Raw genomic sequence first — 18,816 nt, 5'->3', positions numbered from 1 at the left:
CCCGCATACGGCTCCCGGAGGCGGCTGGGCCACCATAACGCCAGGGTACATAATTTTGCTTGCTCCTGTTTGCCCTGGGCAGGAGTAACGGAAAAGCGAACCGCCCGAGGGCCTAGAAGTGGATCCGGTGTCAGAGGTTGCTGGCTACCCCGGCCTCAACTTCCGCCTTCCTGACTCCGGCACTGGAGACCGAGTTGCAAGACTGCCCGTTCACCAGTATGTCTATGTGTGCATATATGTCGAAATTAATTATATATGTATATATCTTTTATTTTGCTGTGTTTTATATTTACATTTGTACAGATTTTATATATATATGGAGAGAGAGAGTGTTGACTATGCGGATAAGTGCCTATGTATAGACTTTTTTTACTGGTCATGTGATTTTATTGCATAGAGAAATATTGATAAGGGAACTATCTCCTTCCTTCTTCTTTTGGAGGTCGGCACCGGATGTGCAAGACAGTCTTAGAGAGTTTAAGTTAACTGTCCATGGAATACAACAGCAGGCTGTGTTATTAGAGAAACGCTTCCTGACTCTGAGATATCTTTCCGTCTACTTCAACTGCCTCCCATATGAATTAATATATAGATACATATTTATGATTCATTCAAGTTAAGTTTTTTTTACCAATGCTTAAGTCAGACTTCTGGAGATTCATCAACACAGAGTAATGGATTTCTTCCCTGACTTCTTTTAAAATATCCCTACTAAAATATACAAAGACCACAGCCTGCATCATTGCATCCATTCTTTTGAAAATAACCTGAAAAATCTTTTTGTTCAACTTCAAAATGGGAGGTTTGAATTTCATCTTTATCTTTAAGCAGGATCCAAGGATACTTCCAAAAGTTTTGTTGCACTATGGGTGTCCTTAACTGTGACCAGTTGCTCCAAGCAAGCTATTTCCACTCTCATCAGTTCTCTGTGGGAGACCCCAAATAATGTGGCAATAAGAACCACAGGAACATTCCAAAGGCAGTATCACAAAATAGGGATAAGAAGAATTCTCCATAGGAGAACTGGTTAAAAGCCTCAAATAGAAGGGAGATAATACATTCCAGACAGAGAGGGTGTGAAAATGGGGTATTGACTAAGAGAGACTTCATAGATTCAAGAAATATTGTTAGATCTGGCCTTAGTAATAAGTGTGGAACCACTTCTCCACCTACCAGTAATTACTTGAGCATCTCCATTTACACCCCCATCACCCTTCCCACAAGTTGAGGACCTGAAATTCTCTAAATATGGAGAGATTCACTCCAAAAAATCTAAAAGGCTTTCTAGAGATACCCATTCAAATATAAATGCTGCTGAAAAGGGGAAACACATTTCAGGTCCTTAATTTACGATTAATTTAATAAACTATTTTTGAGCCTTGTCATTAATTGAGGGAGAAAGGAAGCTTTTTGGAAGTACTTACAGAAGAGAGAGATGAAAGGTGTTGAAAGGGGAAAGATAACAAACCAATAATAGACACTGTATTGCTTATGGGAAAAAAAATTAAAACAAAGGTTTGAATCCAACTTTGACCATTACACAAGATGTTTAGCTTAGTATCCTTGTATTTTCCATACCAGAGTCAAGCTTTGAAATCATGGAAGTGATATATAATTAGTGACAAACTCAAAGCTATTTCCCAGACTTTGTCTCTCTTAATAGTCTGATAAAAACATCTTTTGTTTTTCCTTTTTAGTAAATGAGGTCTACTTTTGCCCAGGATTACTTCTTTCAAATCTGTTTTTTCAACTTTTGAACCTGTTCTTTTTCTCAATATGTATGTTTTTTAATTGACTTTCAAGACCACCTTCTTCCAATTCCTTTCTACTTAGTGCCTTTGTTCTCTCTTTCTCACTCTGCGTTTATAAGCATATAAGCATACCACACATTATACTATTACCTGTTACCTTTGGGGCTCTGTTTTCAATCCACCACCTCTCATTAGTGACAAAGCCAAGACTAAAATCATAAACAGATCTATTGGCTCAAAGACTAGTATTCTTTCTCCTACAACATATTAATCCTCTCATTTCCTTTTTCTACTCAAACAAGTATTAGATTTAAAAAAAGGATGGAAACAATGTAGAGAAACTCATGGTTGAAGGCAATCAAAAAAAAGTTTGGGGGCAAGGACATCGTGTTAATCATTTAGCTAGCAAATAAATAACTACCTTCTATGCAGAGAATCAGGATTAGTATATTTTAGGCACACATATTTTGGTACACATTCCTTCCTACCACCACCATAAAGTCTTTTTAGCATGAAAGTTGCACCATTTCAATAAATTTAGGCTCCAAATTTATTTTATCATTGTTTAGATGTTTTGGTGGAGTGTTTTGTTTTTAAATTAATGCCTTATCCCATCATTTGGGGTTAATTACAGGTTATTGTCAAGCATGCTGTGCAGGATGGATTAGCAAGATCAGGTCTGAGAATACTGGCCATCTAAAATGTTAGCAATCTTTCATGCCAAATCACTTTTTTCCCCCTTCATAAATTATAATCACATAGACATTTTTGGAGACCATGGCATAGTGAGGTACATGTTCATGGAATGAGATTATGAAACAAACACAAATAGTCATGCCTCACCATACAAATGGTTTGGACCTACCTTTTTCTGACATATAGCAGATATTTCAGCTGTAAAGAGAAGATATACAAAACATCAACAGAGAAAGAAAGCCCACCTCACCAAAGGCATCCAGAAGGGAAAACAAGCTTAGTATTATATTACCTCAAGAATTAGCCAAAGAAATCTATATTCTTATAAGTCTCCAATATGCATACCTACCTCATCTTGGCCTGTATCTTTAGGCCTAAGTAGCTCCTCAGTGGGCCATAAATCTGAGAGACCTCTTTTTCATCCATGGTCAGTGACATGCATCATAACCATCAGCTTCACCATTATCATACCTTACCCTTACGTAGTACTTGTTTCTGAATATTTCTGCACATCTCAAATGATTCATAACAACCCTACAAATATTATCCTCTTTAATAAGAGTCATTAGGAATTGCAGAGGTTTTAGGTGAAATAAACCTGAAGATAAGTTCACAATAGAAATATAAGCACAGTGCCTGTCATAAAGAAGTATAGATTAATAATGCTTTTTCATTTATTTTTCTTATAAAGAGCATTACCCTAGTTCAGCAGTTCTCAAACTTTTTGGTTTCAGGGCCCCTTTATATATTTAAAAGTTATTGAGGAGCACTAAAGAGTTTTTATATTGATTTTATCTATATTGACTATCTCATCATTATTAATATATGCATATACTGCATATACACATATATATATATAAATGTTTTATTCAGTGATAATTATTTCTGCCTTGAAGGATATGCTATGGGAAATCCAACAGAAGAAAAATTCTCTGAAGATGAAAAATTTCAATAACACTTCATTAATTGCACTAAGCTGCATAACGCTATAGGGCAGACTCAGTGAGATCCACAGTCTTTCAGAGGAGATAATTTAACAATCCATAGAGGAAATAAAAACAAATATATAAAAAGTATATTATTAATATTGTGACATACATTTAATGGGAAGTCAAATTATTCACAAAAATTAGAAATTATATGGGCATAGAGTGAAATTGTAAGAAAAGTTTGTACTGTATCGCTTTTGGTACAAAGACCATCTTTTTAACCAATAGTGCCTGCATGATATTGTATAGAATACCAATTCGCAAAACAATCAAAATTTCAGGTGACCCAAAGACACATGGCAGATCTAAGTGGGCTACACCAAGTGTACACTATTAAGTTTGACTAGTAAATAGAAGGTACTAATAAAAAGACATAATAATCAAAAGCACATATGTACAGGAAAGGAGGCAGAATGGACATGTAAGTCAATTGATGAATAACAAATAGGCCAGCCTAAATATTCCTGCCTCAAGTCTCTCCTTACTCCAATTCATCCTATAAACATCTCCTAAAGTATATTTTAGTTGTGTCAATCTAAACAGGTCATAATTCTACTCTCAATAAACTCTATTGGCTCCCAGTTGTCTTTAAGCTCCACAAAAAACTCTTCCATTTATCATTTAAAGCTCTTTCCTGTCTGAATCCTACCTCTCTTTCTAGTCTCTTTAAACATTACCCACCCTCTTCCTGTCCCTTGCAGTCCAATCAAACTGGACTTCTCATTGTCCCTCACATATAGCACAATGTAAAAAATTGCCAGGCCCATATATAACTCCCAATCTCTCTCCTCAGCTCCATTTCCACATCATAAATTGCCCTTTGGACATCATGAGCTGGATGTTGGCATATCTAAATAGAACTCATTTTTTCCCCACCAAAAACCTCCTCTCTTCCAGGCTTTCCCTATTATTGTTTAGAGTACTACCACCTTCCCAGTCTCTCAAGCTCATAGTCTCCATACCAACTTCAGTTATTCATTCTCACTCCATCCACAAATATCTCTCACATATATCTCCTCTGCATTCACACAGATACCATTCTGGTTCAGATCATTATCACTTCCAACCTTGATCATTAACAATAGCTTCCTTCCCTACCCTATCTTTCCTCACACCAATCCATCTTGCACTGTGTTGCTATGATGATTTCCCTAAAGCGCAGTTTTGCTGGCATCATTTCTCTTTTTCAGTTAAGTCCAGGAGTTCCCTCGTACTTCTAGGGTCAAATATAAATTACTTTTCCTGGCATTTAAAGTTTTTCACAATCTGACCCCCTTCCTAGCTTTCCAGTCTTCTTTTTCTTTGTTTGCCCCTATGTAGTCTATGATCCACCTTCACTGTCTATTTGATCTTCCTTCCAAACAATACTTCAAATCAATTTTCTATGCCTTTGAACCATCTGTAACCTATGCTGGAATACTCTTCTCCCCTCCCCCCCGCATCTGCACCTCCTACAAGTTCCCTGAAGTCTTTTAAAAATAAACTTAAATCAACAAAGGATTCTGGGAAGATGACAGAATAAGAAGAAAAATACAGGGCTCTTGAAATTCTCTCTCAAACATGATAAAAAAAAGTATTGCCTTAATGGAAATTGTGAGCAGCAGAAATAACTGAAAGTGGGGATAAGGCAATTGTCCTCCTAAGAGAACTTGGGAGAACCTTAGGAAAACTGACCTTGGGGCAAAGGTCCTGCCCAACTAAAGTGCACACGGCCCCAGGTAGATTTTATTTATTTTAAATCATTTTTATTTTTTATTATTACAATAATTTTGTTATAAGAGTAAACATAAACTCCCTCCCCCCCAAGAAGATGAGAAACCTCAAGAATAGCCTAGGTAGATTTTACAGAAACAACAAACAACAATTCCTGAGAGCAGGTGTCTCAGCAGAAGAAATTTTCACCTCCATAACAGCATGGAGTCAGACAGCTGACCCTCCACAGTTTCTAGAGCCCAGACAGGGTCAGGGGATGTAAATGAAGAGAAGAGAGCACACAGCCCTCTGTGCCCTGTGGCTGTGGGCACTGCATTAGAGCAGAACCCCTGGTTTGGGTTTCGATTCCAGGACAAAGTGGGGGATTGAAGTTCACAGCCTTGAGAGGGCTGCAGGGAGCAAGAAAGCTTTCCAGTGACTAGGTGGCTGATATCCCTAGTCATGACTTAGGGGGAGAGAGAAATAGTGGAGAGCAGGCTATTAGATGGAGCTTAGAAAACAACCATAAGTAAAATCCGAAACCTAAGAAACCATCCCTCATGCCTTGGGACTAGAACTTGACTATATTAATAAGCTGCTAAAAATTATAACTATAACTACTAAGAGGACAGAAAATCTGGGGTTGTACTCAGAAGATGGTGAAGCCAAAATACCACTCCTGTTTCAAAGAAACATGTCAAATGATCACAAGTCCAAAAAAAAATTCTTGAACAAATTTTAAAAGGATTTCAAAAGTCAAATGAAAGTGGTTTAAAAAAAATAAGAGCAGGGGCAGTGTGGGGCAGCTAGGTGGCGCAGTGGATAGAGCACCGGCCCTGGAGTCAGGAATACCTGAGTTCAAATCTGGCCTCAGATACTTAATAATTACCTAGTTGTGTGGCCTTGGGCAAGCTACTTAACCCCATTGCCTTACAAAAAAACCTAAAAAATAAAATAAAATAAATAAGAGCAATCCAAAAAAATAAAAATATTGTGAGAAAAGTCAACCAATTAGAAAAAAGAGATCCAAAATTTTAAGAAAGAAAATAATTGCTTAAAAATTAGAATTGGGCAAGGGGAAGTGAATGATGTTATAAGACACCAAGAAATAATAAAACAAAAAAAATGAAAAAATAGAAGAGAATATGAAACATATCCTTAGAAAAACAATTGATCTGGAGAACAGAATGAGGAGAGACAATACTAGAAAATTATGATTAAAAGAAGTCTAGACACAATAATACAAGAAATTAAAAGGAAAACTTCCCAGAAATATTAGAACAAGAAGGTAAAAATTAAATTTAAAAAATCTGTCAAACACCCCCTGAAAGACATCCCAAGATGAAAACTTATGTAAACAAGTTTTGAAGCTCCCAGGTTAAAGAGAAAAGTCCAGTAGCTTCTACATTAAAAGACTGAAGGGCTTGGAATGCTAATGTTGTAGAGCAAAGGAATTGGACTTACAACCAAAAATAACTTGTCCAGCTAAGTTGAGCATAATCCTGAATGAAAAAAAAAATGGATATTTAATGAATTAAAATATTTTCAAGTGTTCATGACAAAAAGACCCAAACTCAATGAAAGGTTTGATATAAGATCAAAGAGAAACTGAAGGCAAACTTTAAAGACCAATTATAAGGGACTCAATAGGTTCTACTGTTTACTTCTTATATGGGAAATTATCTGTGCTCTTAAGATTATTATCATAAATTACTTGGGTAGTTAAAAAGTTCATACATTGATAAAGGGCTTGGGGTTGAACTGAGTATAATTCCAAAAACTAAAATTAGGTAGGAAGAGGTAAAATGGAGTAATTGTGCCTGAGGCATAAATGGAGGAACTGTTATAGTGGAAGCAGGTGGGAATAGGGAGCTGGTAGTGCTGAAATCTAACATCATAATTGGATTAAAGAGGAAATAACATGCCTGGAAGGGAATTACAAGTCTTCTAAATTTATAATAAAAGAGATAAGAGGGCAAGGGGATAGGATAAGGATGGAACTTTGGTAGAATGGGGGCAGAAAATAAGAAAAGAACTCTTAGAGTTATGGGTAGATTAAGGAATAGGTGGGCAAGAAGTAGTTAGAAGTAAATTACAAATGTCAGGAAGGACAGAATAGATTAAAAAGGAGAAATAGGAAAAATAAGATGAAAGAAAATACACAACTAGTAATTATAACTTTGAATGTGAATGAGATGTACTCATCCATAAATTAGAAATGGATAGCAAAATGTGTTAAAAATCAGAATTCAAAAATATATAATTTATAAGAAACACAATTAAAAATGAGACATATACAAAATTAAACAAGTGGTATAGGATTTATTATGCTTCAGCTGATAAAAAAACATGGGTAGCATTCATGAACTCAGATAAAGTTAAAACTAAAGTAAATTTAATTAAGAGAGATAAAATAGGGAAATTATGTCACCAATGTTATTCAATGGTATTTTAGAAATTGCTAATGGTAGAAATGGAAATTATGAGAAATAAGGTAATAAACTATCTTTTTGTATATGATATGACATATTAGTAATATACTCAAGATTCAACTAAAAAGTTAGTTGACACCAAGTAATAGGGTATACAATAAACCCACATAAATCATCAGCATTTTATTTATTACCAAAAAAAACCTTCAAGAGGAGACAGTAACATTGTCTTATTTAAAATAACGGTAGACGTGTAAAATACCTGGCAATATGCTTGCCAATACATACCCAGGACCACAGGAACATAATTATAAATAATCTTTAGACCAATAAAGTCATATTTAAATAACTGGAGAGATATTAATAAGTCATGGGAAGGCAAAGCCAATCAAATATAATTAAAATTACAATTTTTACCTCACTAATCTATTTATTCAATGCCATCCCAAATAAATTACCAAAAATTATTTTACAGTTAGAAAAAAATATCAAAATTCATTTGAAAGAACAGAAGATTGGGGCAGCTAGGTAGTGCAGTGGATAAAGCACTGGCCATGAAGTCAGGAGTACCTAAGTTCAAATCCAGCCTCGGACACTTAATAATTACCTAGCTGTATGGCCTTGGGCAAGCCACTTAACCCCATTGCCTTGCAAAAACCATATTATAAGGCAGTAATTATCTAATAATTATCAAAACTATCTGGTAGTGGCTAAGAAACAGAAAGGTAGATCCGTGAAATAGAGTAGATATATCTAATTATAATATGTACTATTATAAGGTATTATAATTATAATATATAATATTATAAGACATACATGATTATAATGACTTTATATTTAACAAATACAAAGATTCAAATTTTAGGAATAAGAATTCATTATTTGCTAAAAATTGTTGAGAAAGCTGGAAATGCATTCTGACAGAAATTAGGCATAGACCAATATCTTAAACTATTTATCAAGACAAGTTTAAAATGGATTGATATAAAAGAAGATATCACAAGAAAATTAGAAGAACATTTTACATATTAAATATCAGATTTGTGAATAGGACAACATAAACAAGAGACAGAGAATGTCATGAGATGTAAAATGGATAATTTCAATTACATTAAATTAAAAAGGGTTTAATGCAATTTAATTTTAAATGTGGCTAACACTAGGAGAAAAACAGAAAATTGGGGAAAATTTTAGATTAGGTCTCTGCCCTCAAATATATAAAGAACTATGTCAAATTTATAAGAATACAAGTCATTCCCTAATTGATAAATGATGAAAGAATATGAACAGACAGTTTTTCAATGAAGAAATCAAAACCATATATAATCATGAAAAATGCTCTAAAACATTATTGACTAGATATATGCAAATTAAAACAACTTTGAGATCTTCAACTTTGATGATCTTTCTCCTATCAGATTGGCTTAAATGGCAGATGTCTTTCAACTGGGGAATGGCTAAACAAGCTGTGATATATTATTATGATGGAATAATACTGTACTGTAAGAAATGATGAGCTGATTGAAAGTGAAATGAACAGAACCAAGAGAAACTGAAGTGGAAATTGGTTTTATATTGAATCTTCTCTCTTGTGCTGTTTAAATAGAAAGGTTCTAAAATAAATAAATAAACTTAAATTCCACCTTCTGAAGAAGACTTTCCTTTCTAAGTGCCTTCCTTTCTAATGCCTTCCCTTCTAAGATTATCTTGTATCATATTTGTGTGTATTATATACAGATAATTTATTAAGTGTTTCCTATTCAATATATTGAGTGTTAAGAATACAAAGAAAGGCAACTGTTCTCAAAAAGGTCATGTCCTATTGGGGAGATCCGATAACATGGAAGGGGCTATGTTACACATATTTGTATGTATATATACATATGCACATACATGGATCTTTTGTGTATAAATAGTTCTTTATATGTTATCTTGCTATCTTTCCATAGCATGTGATCTCTTTTGGGGAAAGGGACATGACTTTTTATCTTTCTTTGATCCTCAACACTAAGTACAACAATGCTTTTTGGTTGATTTACTGACTCCCATTTCAGTGCCTTTGTAGTGGCCATCCTCATGCCTAAAATGTATTCCTGCCTTCTGTCTGCCTCAAAAAAATTTTCATTTTCTTTAAGACAGCTAAATGAAGGCTCTTTTGACTTCTACCTATTTTCCTTCCTTAATTACTTTATATTTAACTCCTTTATATTTATCTTGTACATATTCCATATATACTACATTGTTGCCTACAACCTTGAAGGTAAAAGTTGTTTCAGTTTTTGTCTTGGTAATTTCAGATTCTATTAGTAATCTTTTTTTTTTAATTTTTGCAAGGCAATGGGGTTAAGTGGCTTGCCCAAGGCCACACTAGGTAATTATTAAGTGTCTGAGGCTGGATTTGAACTCAGGTACTCCTGACTCCAGGGCTGGTGCTCTATGCACTATGCTGTATGCTCTATGCCACCTAGCTGCCCCAACTTCAGATTCTAGCAATAATTCCAGGCACAGTTCCAAATTGCTAAATAAATATTTTCTGATTAAATTATCAAAATAATCATTAGAAAGTCTACACTGAGTTAGATATATCCACTATAGAAAATTTATAGGAAAATAAAAAACTTTATGGTATTTACAGGAAAAATAAGATACATGAAATCAGAAGACTTGAGTGTTTTTTCAGTCTACCAAAGGAAAAGGATCTATATCAGGGCTGTCCAAAATACCACTGGCATTCAACCCACAGTGTGATTTTATGTGGCCCCCTGTGAGTTTACCAAATGCTTTAGTAAACCAAGCCAAGCCACTACAGAGCTCTCACTAAAATGACAAATCAAAATATATTGTCTATTGTTTCAATAAAAACTTTTAAAAGTAGTGTTGGACAGCCCTGGTCTATATCATTCATAGGCTTCTAAATATTAAAATAAAGGGAAGAACTTTCTAATAAAGAAAACTGACTAAAAGTGGGATGAGCTGCATGGGAAAATAGGAGCTGCCTGTCAAAGATAATGTGGAAACAAATGCCTCCTTTGGTGTGAGACCCACTTAGGCCCCTCCTCACCAAAAAAGAGGCCAAAATCCTGGGTTGGAAAATTGAGAAAATGATTTGAGTCCTGGTATGACATACCACAATATCTGCTCCCTGAATGATCTCAAACTCCTTGCTGTGTCAGCAACCACAAGCTTGCACAGACATCCTAAGTCCAAGAAGAGGGAGGGCGACTTTTGTGCTTTATGGAATTATAACTTGGCTGATATAATGTAGACATCCTGAGTCAAGGAGAACTCCCTTAATGGAACAGTAACAAATGCCAGAAGATCAGTAAATATATTGCAACTAAATATATAAATTTGAAAATCATGTGTTAAAGATAGATGATAATATTACCTATTCAAGCTAATAATATCACCAAGGAAAAGTCTAAAATGAGAAGATGAAACAGAACAGAGCTTTGAGTGATGCTTAGGGGGAAAAAAGATGCACAGTGATCCAGCAGAGGTAACTGAGGAGAAGTTAGACAATTAAAAAGAAAAGAAGATGACTGCAGTGCTATGAAGACCAAGGGCAAAAAGAGTAGCCAGGAGAAGAGGGTATCCAAAAGGTCAAAATGAGATCCAAGAGAATGAAAACTGAGAAATGCAAATACAATTCTTGCCACAATATGAACAAGGGATTTGATGAAACAAACTCAACATGTTTACTTGGACTAATTGAGACACCGAGTTCATCTGGCATGAGTTTCATCAATGCCCCTCCTTCTTTCTACAAAACATTATTATTTTTCTCATCCTTTCTTGTGATCGTTAACAAAGCATTCTTTTCAGCTCAGTAAAACTAATTGCTTGATCTCTCCCCTTGGTTACATTCCCCACACACACACATCCTCTGGGACTTTGATTCATTGGCCATTGACCTCTCAACTTTGTGAAATCTCATGCTATTCACTTGTTCCTTTTTTATCAGATGCCCATAAACATTCTAATAACATCTCTATCAAAAATTAAAAAATTAAAAAAGACTTCTCTTGACCCTTCTAGTGAAGCTTAAGTACCATTCCATCTCTTTGTTTTCCTTTACTGCTAAACTTCTTGAAAACTGTCTCTACCTGGATTTTTACATTTTTTTACACTTTACAAAATTTTACCCATTATAACTTTACAAAAATTATTCTCTCAAAGATTGCCAGTGATTTCCAAATCCAAAGACCCCCTTTTTCACCTCACTGATCACCCTTTCCTGCTGAATTTTCTCTCCTCTTAATTTCAGAGATATCACAATCTCTTGATTCTCCTTACCTTTCTTACTGCTACCCCTGCTTTATTAGCTCCCCATCTTATAACTTCCATCAACCCATTCAATCAATACAGTTCTACCTCTTAAAGCAGGTATCTAACAAGGTTCTGTCCTTGGTCTTCCTTTCTTCTTGCTATACACTGTTCCTTAGCAATATCATTTATATCACGACCACCTATAAACAGATTACTTCAAAATTTTTATTTCTAACTCTGATCTCTAAACTCCAATCCAAATCTTCAACTGAAAGTACATGTCCCACTATTACCTCAAAATCCTTCCTTGATATATTTCAGCAAAATGCAATCAAATATACATGCATTGACAAATAATAACCTAATTTATACAGCCCTTTACAATTTAAAAGAATCCTGTGATATAGGTAACATATTAGCTCCCTTTTACTGATAAGGACACTGTGGCTGAGGGAAGAGAGTCACCCACTAATAAATGGCAAAGTCTCAACTCAAAATCTGGTCTTGTGACTCTAAGCCCAGTATAATTTTCACTGTAACATTCTGACTCTCTTAGTGAGCTTTCCTCAAGCTCATCAGAGCAAGACACATTTAAGTAGGGTTTTCCTGAGACAAAAACTCAATCCAGCACTTCCTCCTTTGTATTAAATTTGCTACCCTTCCCCTTTCAGTTGGTCCAAAGAATTGAAACGCAACTCTTATACAGACAGATTCATGTGAGAAAATTTATAATCTTAGTTAGACAAAAAAATTGATTCACTCATTAATCTGACTTCCCAACTTTGGTATTCTATATTATATGTATGAAGCAAGAGTGCTAAGTGCTTTTTTAATGATGCAGCACATCAAAACCTGCTCTCATCTGATATCAGAAAAGTACAATAATGTTTATAGCTAAAATTACTACATAAAGCTAAAGTTTCTACAGCAATTTAAGATCACAAAGTATTTTCTTCAAAATTATCCTATGATGTATATAATACAATTATTATTTCCATTTTACCTGTGAGGAAATTAAATCTCAAAGAAGATAATTTGGCTTCTCCATAGCTACAGTCAGTGAATAGTAGAGGAAAAGAACTTAAGTGTTAAGATCCCAAGACCAGGGCTCTTTCCACAATATTACCTTGCTTTACAGCAGAGATATCAAACTCAAATAGAAATGGGGCATGTGAGTCACATACTGATTTAGAACATTATAAATGAATATTATCTATATCTTAGAATTTTTATTTATTTTAGGGTTTTGTTTTGTTTTTGGCAAGGCAAATGGGATTAAGTGGCTTGCCCAAGGCCACAACAGCTAGGTAATTAAGTGTCTGAGGCCACATTTGAACTCAGGTACTCCTGACTCCAGGGCCGGTGCTCTATCCTACCACCTAGCCACCCCCATAGAATTTTTATTTATTTTGTTAAACATTTCCCTATTATATTTTAATATGGTTCTGGCACACAGAGGAATGTTATAAACTACATGGGCCTGAAATCCATGTTTGACATCTCTGCTCTATAGAATTACCAAATCTCTCTCAGTTGTCATCTAATCCAACATTTGCCAAAATAAGAATCTTCTATCTACATAACAAATATCCAGGGCAAGTAGCCATCTAGACTTTTCCTAAAGACCTTCAGGGGACTGGGGACTCTTTACCTCTCAAAGAAGCTCACAGCATTTTGTTAAAGGACTAGTTGGACTAATTGTTAGGATGTTTGGCCCTTCTTAGTCCAAATTTGTTTCTTTGCATTTACTACCATTGTTCTTGGTGGGGTCTTCTGAGACTAAATAAAACAATCCCTTTTCTAATGACCCTTTTCTGAGAGATAACTCTTTAAATTCTTAAAGAACCTAACCTCTATACTACACTTCCCAAGGGTCTTCATGCTATATGTCAAAAATTTGAGGCCATTGATATCTTAATTGAATCACAATTTATACTTAATTTTAAATAAATTAATAAAGATATACACAAAGAAAAATGTTCTTCATAATTATTCATTATCTATCCAAATGGAGTAAATCCTACCTTGTGGGAGGAGAACATCAATCAGCCATTCACTGTGATCCCTACAGAGAAAAAAACACAATATTTTACATTTTAAATACACTGCAACATATCCTCCAAATGAGTGCTTTGGAATACCCCCTATTGCTAAAATCCTTTTTTATAGAAATAGAGTATAATTAAGAGTTTTATCGTAATAAACTTTGAAAATGTCTGTTTCTTTGAAGTTAAATTTAAAATTATAGACATTTCATCATGTTCAGTTATTTTAAAATTATGCTTTCCAGATACTAATTAGGCCAGAGAAACTATAGTATGATCTGTGTAAAGCCAATTGTGACTGCTGCAAAACTAATAAGCAGAACACCTATTTGAAATACATGTTAAATTTGGAAGCCATAGGTTTTGATTCCATTTACTTAAATCTGTGACTTTTGACAAGGGATCACTTGAAATCCAAGGCCAAATTCATTAAGCATAATTATTTTCCCTGCTGCTTCTAGTGTCACTTTATAACCATTCAGCCTAGAGAGCTTCTGTGTGCAGGGGCACACAAAAAAACCTTTAAAGTTAATTACTGGACAAGTTTTAGGGAAATTTGATTCATGTTATACAATACTGGACTTTGTTTCTGAATTCATAGTGATTTCATTTTATTTGTGACATTGATGACTTTACCTACCCTGCAATCCGCTGGCTACATTCTTCACAAAGGTATAATGGTGGTGGTTTATCTCCTAAAGCCACTGACAGAGAGGGGTCTATGCACATCTTGAAAAAAGAGAAGGGTAAATGAGCATTTCTCTTAACAATTCCATACAATGATACCTTCCATACATTCCTCAATTTTAAACATTACCAAAATCCATTGAAATAAAAATGATCTCCATTTTACATAGGAGGAACCTGAAACCTGGAGTCACTAAATGATTTTCCATATGTAATAACTGGCAGAACATGGAGCTGAACTTACTTCTTGTTGTTAATACAGGATCATTTCTCTCTAAGAAGGTGGACCAATATTTCCATGAAAATCTAGAGAGCATATAACTGCTCTCCTAGCTATTTATTAGATGGTTGAGGCTTAAACTACCAAGTATATCTCTTCATTTTTGTTGCTACTTTTTAGTCCAAATATTCAGAATCCTGGAGACTGCCCTGTCATTGAAAATTTTTAAAGGAATTATCTTATAATTTGTAGTTCAGTCATATCTAACTCTTCATGACCCTGTTTGGGATTTTCTTGGCAAAGATACTAGAGTAGTTTGTCATTTCCTTCTCCAGTGGATTATGGTTAAGTAACGTGTGCAGGGTCACACAGCTAGTGATTGTCTGAGGTTTCCCCTGAGCCACCTAGGTACCATAATACTTTACAATAGATCTTCCCATTTGAATATAGATCACTGTAGTTGAAAATCATTTTCTAAAGTAATAAACAGATTATAAAGTTTCTTCAGGAGAAGGAAAATGATTAATCATTCATAAGAAGAAGAGAGATTGCATGTTATAAATGGGTTTTTTTGGAAAAACAATTATGGTTGGGAAACTATGTTTCTCTAAATTAGAATACATTTTTCTTTTCTAAGATGTTTGTATGGAATCTTTTTTTTTAAGTATGCATTCAGAAAATTGACCATTCTAACTACTATTGTGCTTTATAGTATAGTAAAACTATACCCATCAATGATTTCATTGACCATGAGATTTTCTCCCTTCACATACTCAGAATCACAGACTGTGAGAGTGCAAGGATTCTTAAAGCTCATATTGTCCAACCTGCTCATTTTACAGAAAAAGAAGTCAAGGCTCAGAAAGAAATGATTTGCCCAAGGTCACACACTAAGGAAGCAGCAAATTCAAAACTGAAATCAGATCTATTATAGGGTTTCACTATAATAGTCTGCCTCTGCTCTGCTTTCGTATCTCTCTTATATAATTGTCTTATGAAACCAGCTAGTCAACACTCTGGGTATTTTCAGATATCTGGATATAGCATTACATAAATGAAATATCCAGAAGAGCAAGTGAATTTGCCACTTTTCAAGAGAATGTTCCAAGAGTGAACAAATTAATAGAAAGTCTATTTGTCTAATTTTCCAAGGTCATTTTCAATTTTCCTGGTCTTCAAAATATGCATAATCCCTGCTGTGCAGTTAATGTGCTTTGTACAAAGTCTTCTGAAATTTCCTTCTACCCAGAGGCCATTAAAAACATACCAATCTCTGTTTTTAATTGCATTTATTGATTTTGAGGGGGAAAGCTACCAGATCATATTATCTCAATCAGACTTTCATTTAAAATCCAAAGTCTGAAGAAGTTTCAGTGATGTGGGGAAAAAAACTAAAAATGCCTAAGTTTAAATAAATACTAATAGCAAAACCAGAAATAAATAAGTAGAAATAAATCAATTGGAGCATAGCTCAACAAATTATTGTATATGAATGTAAGGAATAATATTGTATCAAGAGAAATGGTAAATGAGTAATTCAAAGTAATATGGACAGACTTGTATGAACTGATACAAAGTGAGAAAAAACAGAAAAATAATATGCATGATGATTACAATAATGTAAACAAAAAGAACATTAAAATGAAGTTGGGTGCTCTGTAATTACAATGACCCATCTTGACCCTAAGACAAAATAAGGAAATGTACCTGCCTCCTTTCCTTAGAGAGTTGCAAGACTACCAGTGCCAAAAATTGTTGCCAGACATTGTGACTGTCTTGGTTGGTTTTGATTAACTGGGGTTTACAAGGGAAGGTTTACACTATTGCTGATCTTCGTTCTCTAACTTCTGCCTCTTTCCTGGCTACCTATTCAGTTCTCTCCCAGACTTGAAAAAATCTAGCTATCAGCTGTCTTTCATCATGTGTCCACCCCACCATCTCAGCTAAATTTCTTGAGACAGCTGTCTGCACTACATGTCTCCACTTTCTCTCTCTGACTCTCGTCTAAAAATCTATGCAGTTTGGCTTCTGGACTTTTTTAATTCCCCATCCTTCTTAACCCAGGGAATCATTTAACTATAAAAAATGTGCAGAATTTGAAATTATTGACCACCTTCTCCTCCTGGATACTTTCTCTTCTCTAGGCTTTTGTAACTCTAATCTCTTCACGATTTGCTTCTACATGTCTGTTACTTCTCAGTCCTTTAGCTGGAATTTCACCCAGGTCATGGCCACTAACTGTGGATATCCCCCCATGTCTCTGACTTTGGTCTTCTCTATATTTCTCTATGCTACCTCATGTGGTAATTTCAACTCCTTATAGGTTCAATTATCATCTTTAAGTAGATATTTTCCAGATTGTTTTGTCTCACTCTAATTTCTCTCCTCTGATATAATCTCATGTCATCTTCTGTTTATCTCAGGCTAGATGATGTAGGTATCCTATAGGCATTTCAAACTCAAGATGTATAAAACAGAACATATTGTCTTTTCCCTCAAACCTTTTCTCTTAATACACTTTTTTATTACTGTTGAAGGTACCACCATCCTTCTTAACACTCAGATTCTCAACCTCAGTATCATCCTTGATTCCTCTCACTTGCTCACCCCACATATCCAATTTCTTGCCCAATTTTGTCATTTCCACCTTCAATATCCCATACTGACCCTGAACACCTCTAACCTAAATTATTTCAATAGCCTGCTATTTGGTCTCCCATTCCCCTCTATGCATTCTATTCAGCTCTCCTTCCCTGTTTGCCATTCCTCACACAAAACATTTCATATGATTTCATACAACTTATTCTTGCCTAGAACATTATCCTCAGCCTCCTAGCCTGTCTTCCTTTAAAATTCAGTTCAAGCTCCCCTATTCTAAAAGGACTTTCCCGATGTTCCCAGCCACTTGTACTATCTCCTTTAAAATTACTTTCTACATTCTCTGTATTTATCTTATATGTTCTGTTTTACATATAATCTCCTCCATTAGAATATAAGATCTTTATGCATAGAGACTGGATTTTTTAATTATTTTTCCATGTATTCATAATATTTGGAATAGCATAAAAACATTTAATAAATGCTTGTTGATTAATTGTTGAGGAAGAGAAGGGAGATAATGAGAAATGACAATCATATTAAAACAAGAGGTAGTAATAAAATTCTTAAAATTATGTTAAATGTGATTAGAATTTTGTAATCTAACTAATTCCAGAAGCTAGACTCAGGTCTAATGGAATGTTATTGATGAAGACTCCCTAAAATGTAATGAACTGATACAAAGGTTAACAAGTAAGGCAGGGGTGGGGAACCTTTTTTTCTGCCAAGGGCTATTTGGATATAACATCATTCATGAATCATGCAGAATTATCAATGTAAAAATTTGTCTATTCTATTTCATCACATATTTAATTAATTCACCCCTAAAAAAGCATCTAGCTTTATTGAATTTTGAGTCCCATTTGTGATTGCTTTGGCAGCACCAGACCAAATGATTTCATGGGCCTCATTTGACCAGCAGGCCAGATATTCCCCACCCTTGAATAAAGGAGATATATTGTCACCCTCATAGTCATGACATATGAATCCAAAGCTTTTACAAGGCTTTAATCAGCCTTCTTTGTGTCTTCTTTGGGTTTCTGTTCATTGGAAACTAAGTTTCCAAGGCATAGCACAGTGTCTGCTACATTATAGAAATCTTCTAACTGCTACTTTACCAACTAGTTGACTTTGGAGCTTCATTATAATATCTGAAAATTGAGGGACTGTCCTTTGGCTCTTCTTGCAAACTAAGAACTCAATACAGTGCCTAAAATAAAGAAGGTACTTAATAAATATTTATGGATATGCCAAAATAAATTCTCGTGTCATCATGAGCATATTTTTCTAGTATTAATGTTTTATAAAAAGTCATATATAAGAAAGATTATTCATTACTTCCCATCTACCCCAATATATAACAACCTAGGCACTGCCCTCTATTGTCTGTCCACCAGAGTCATACAATTTAACTTCCACCCAGAGAATATTTGCATC

At 34.7% G+C, this 18,816-nt stretch overlaps 1 protein-coding gene across 17 annotated transcripts in view; it reads right to left on the bottom strand.

The window, feature by feature from the left end:
* The window catches only part of UNC79 (unc-79 homolog, NALCN channel complex subunit), a 364,853-nt gene that overhangs the window by 206,460 nt on the left and 139,577 nt on the right, over positions 1–18,816 (bottom strand). For all 17 annotated transcript variants that reach the window (XM_074235468.1, XM_074235454.1, XM_074235458.1 and 14 more), the window contains exons 9-11: positions 14,515–14,603; positions 13,854–13,894; positions 2,617–2,645 (exon numbers count right to left, since the gene is read on the bottom strand). In XM_074235468.1, coding sequence (XP_074091569.1) covers positions 2,617–2,645; positions 13,854–13,894; positions 14,515–14,603 — 159 coding nt within the window. The remainder of the gene's footprint in view (positions 1–2,616; positions 2,646–13,853; positions 13,895–14,514; positions 14,604–18,816) is intronic.

Source organism: Macrotis lagotis, chromosome 4, assembly GCF_037893015.1.
Source record: "Macrotis lagotis isolate mMagLag1 chromosome 4, bilby.v1.9.chrom.fasta, whole genome shotgun sequence".
Lineage (NCBI taxonomy): Eukaryota > Metazoa > Chordata > Mammalia > Peramelemorphia > Peramelidae > Macrotis > Macrotis lagotis.
The sequence above is the reverse complement of the archived record's forward strand: the minus strand, read 5'-3'. Positions and strand labels throughout refer to the sequence as shown.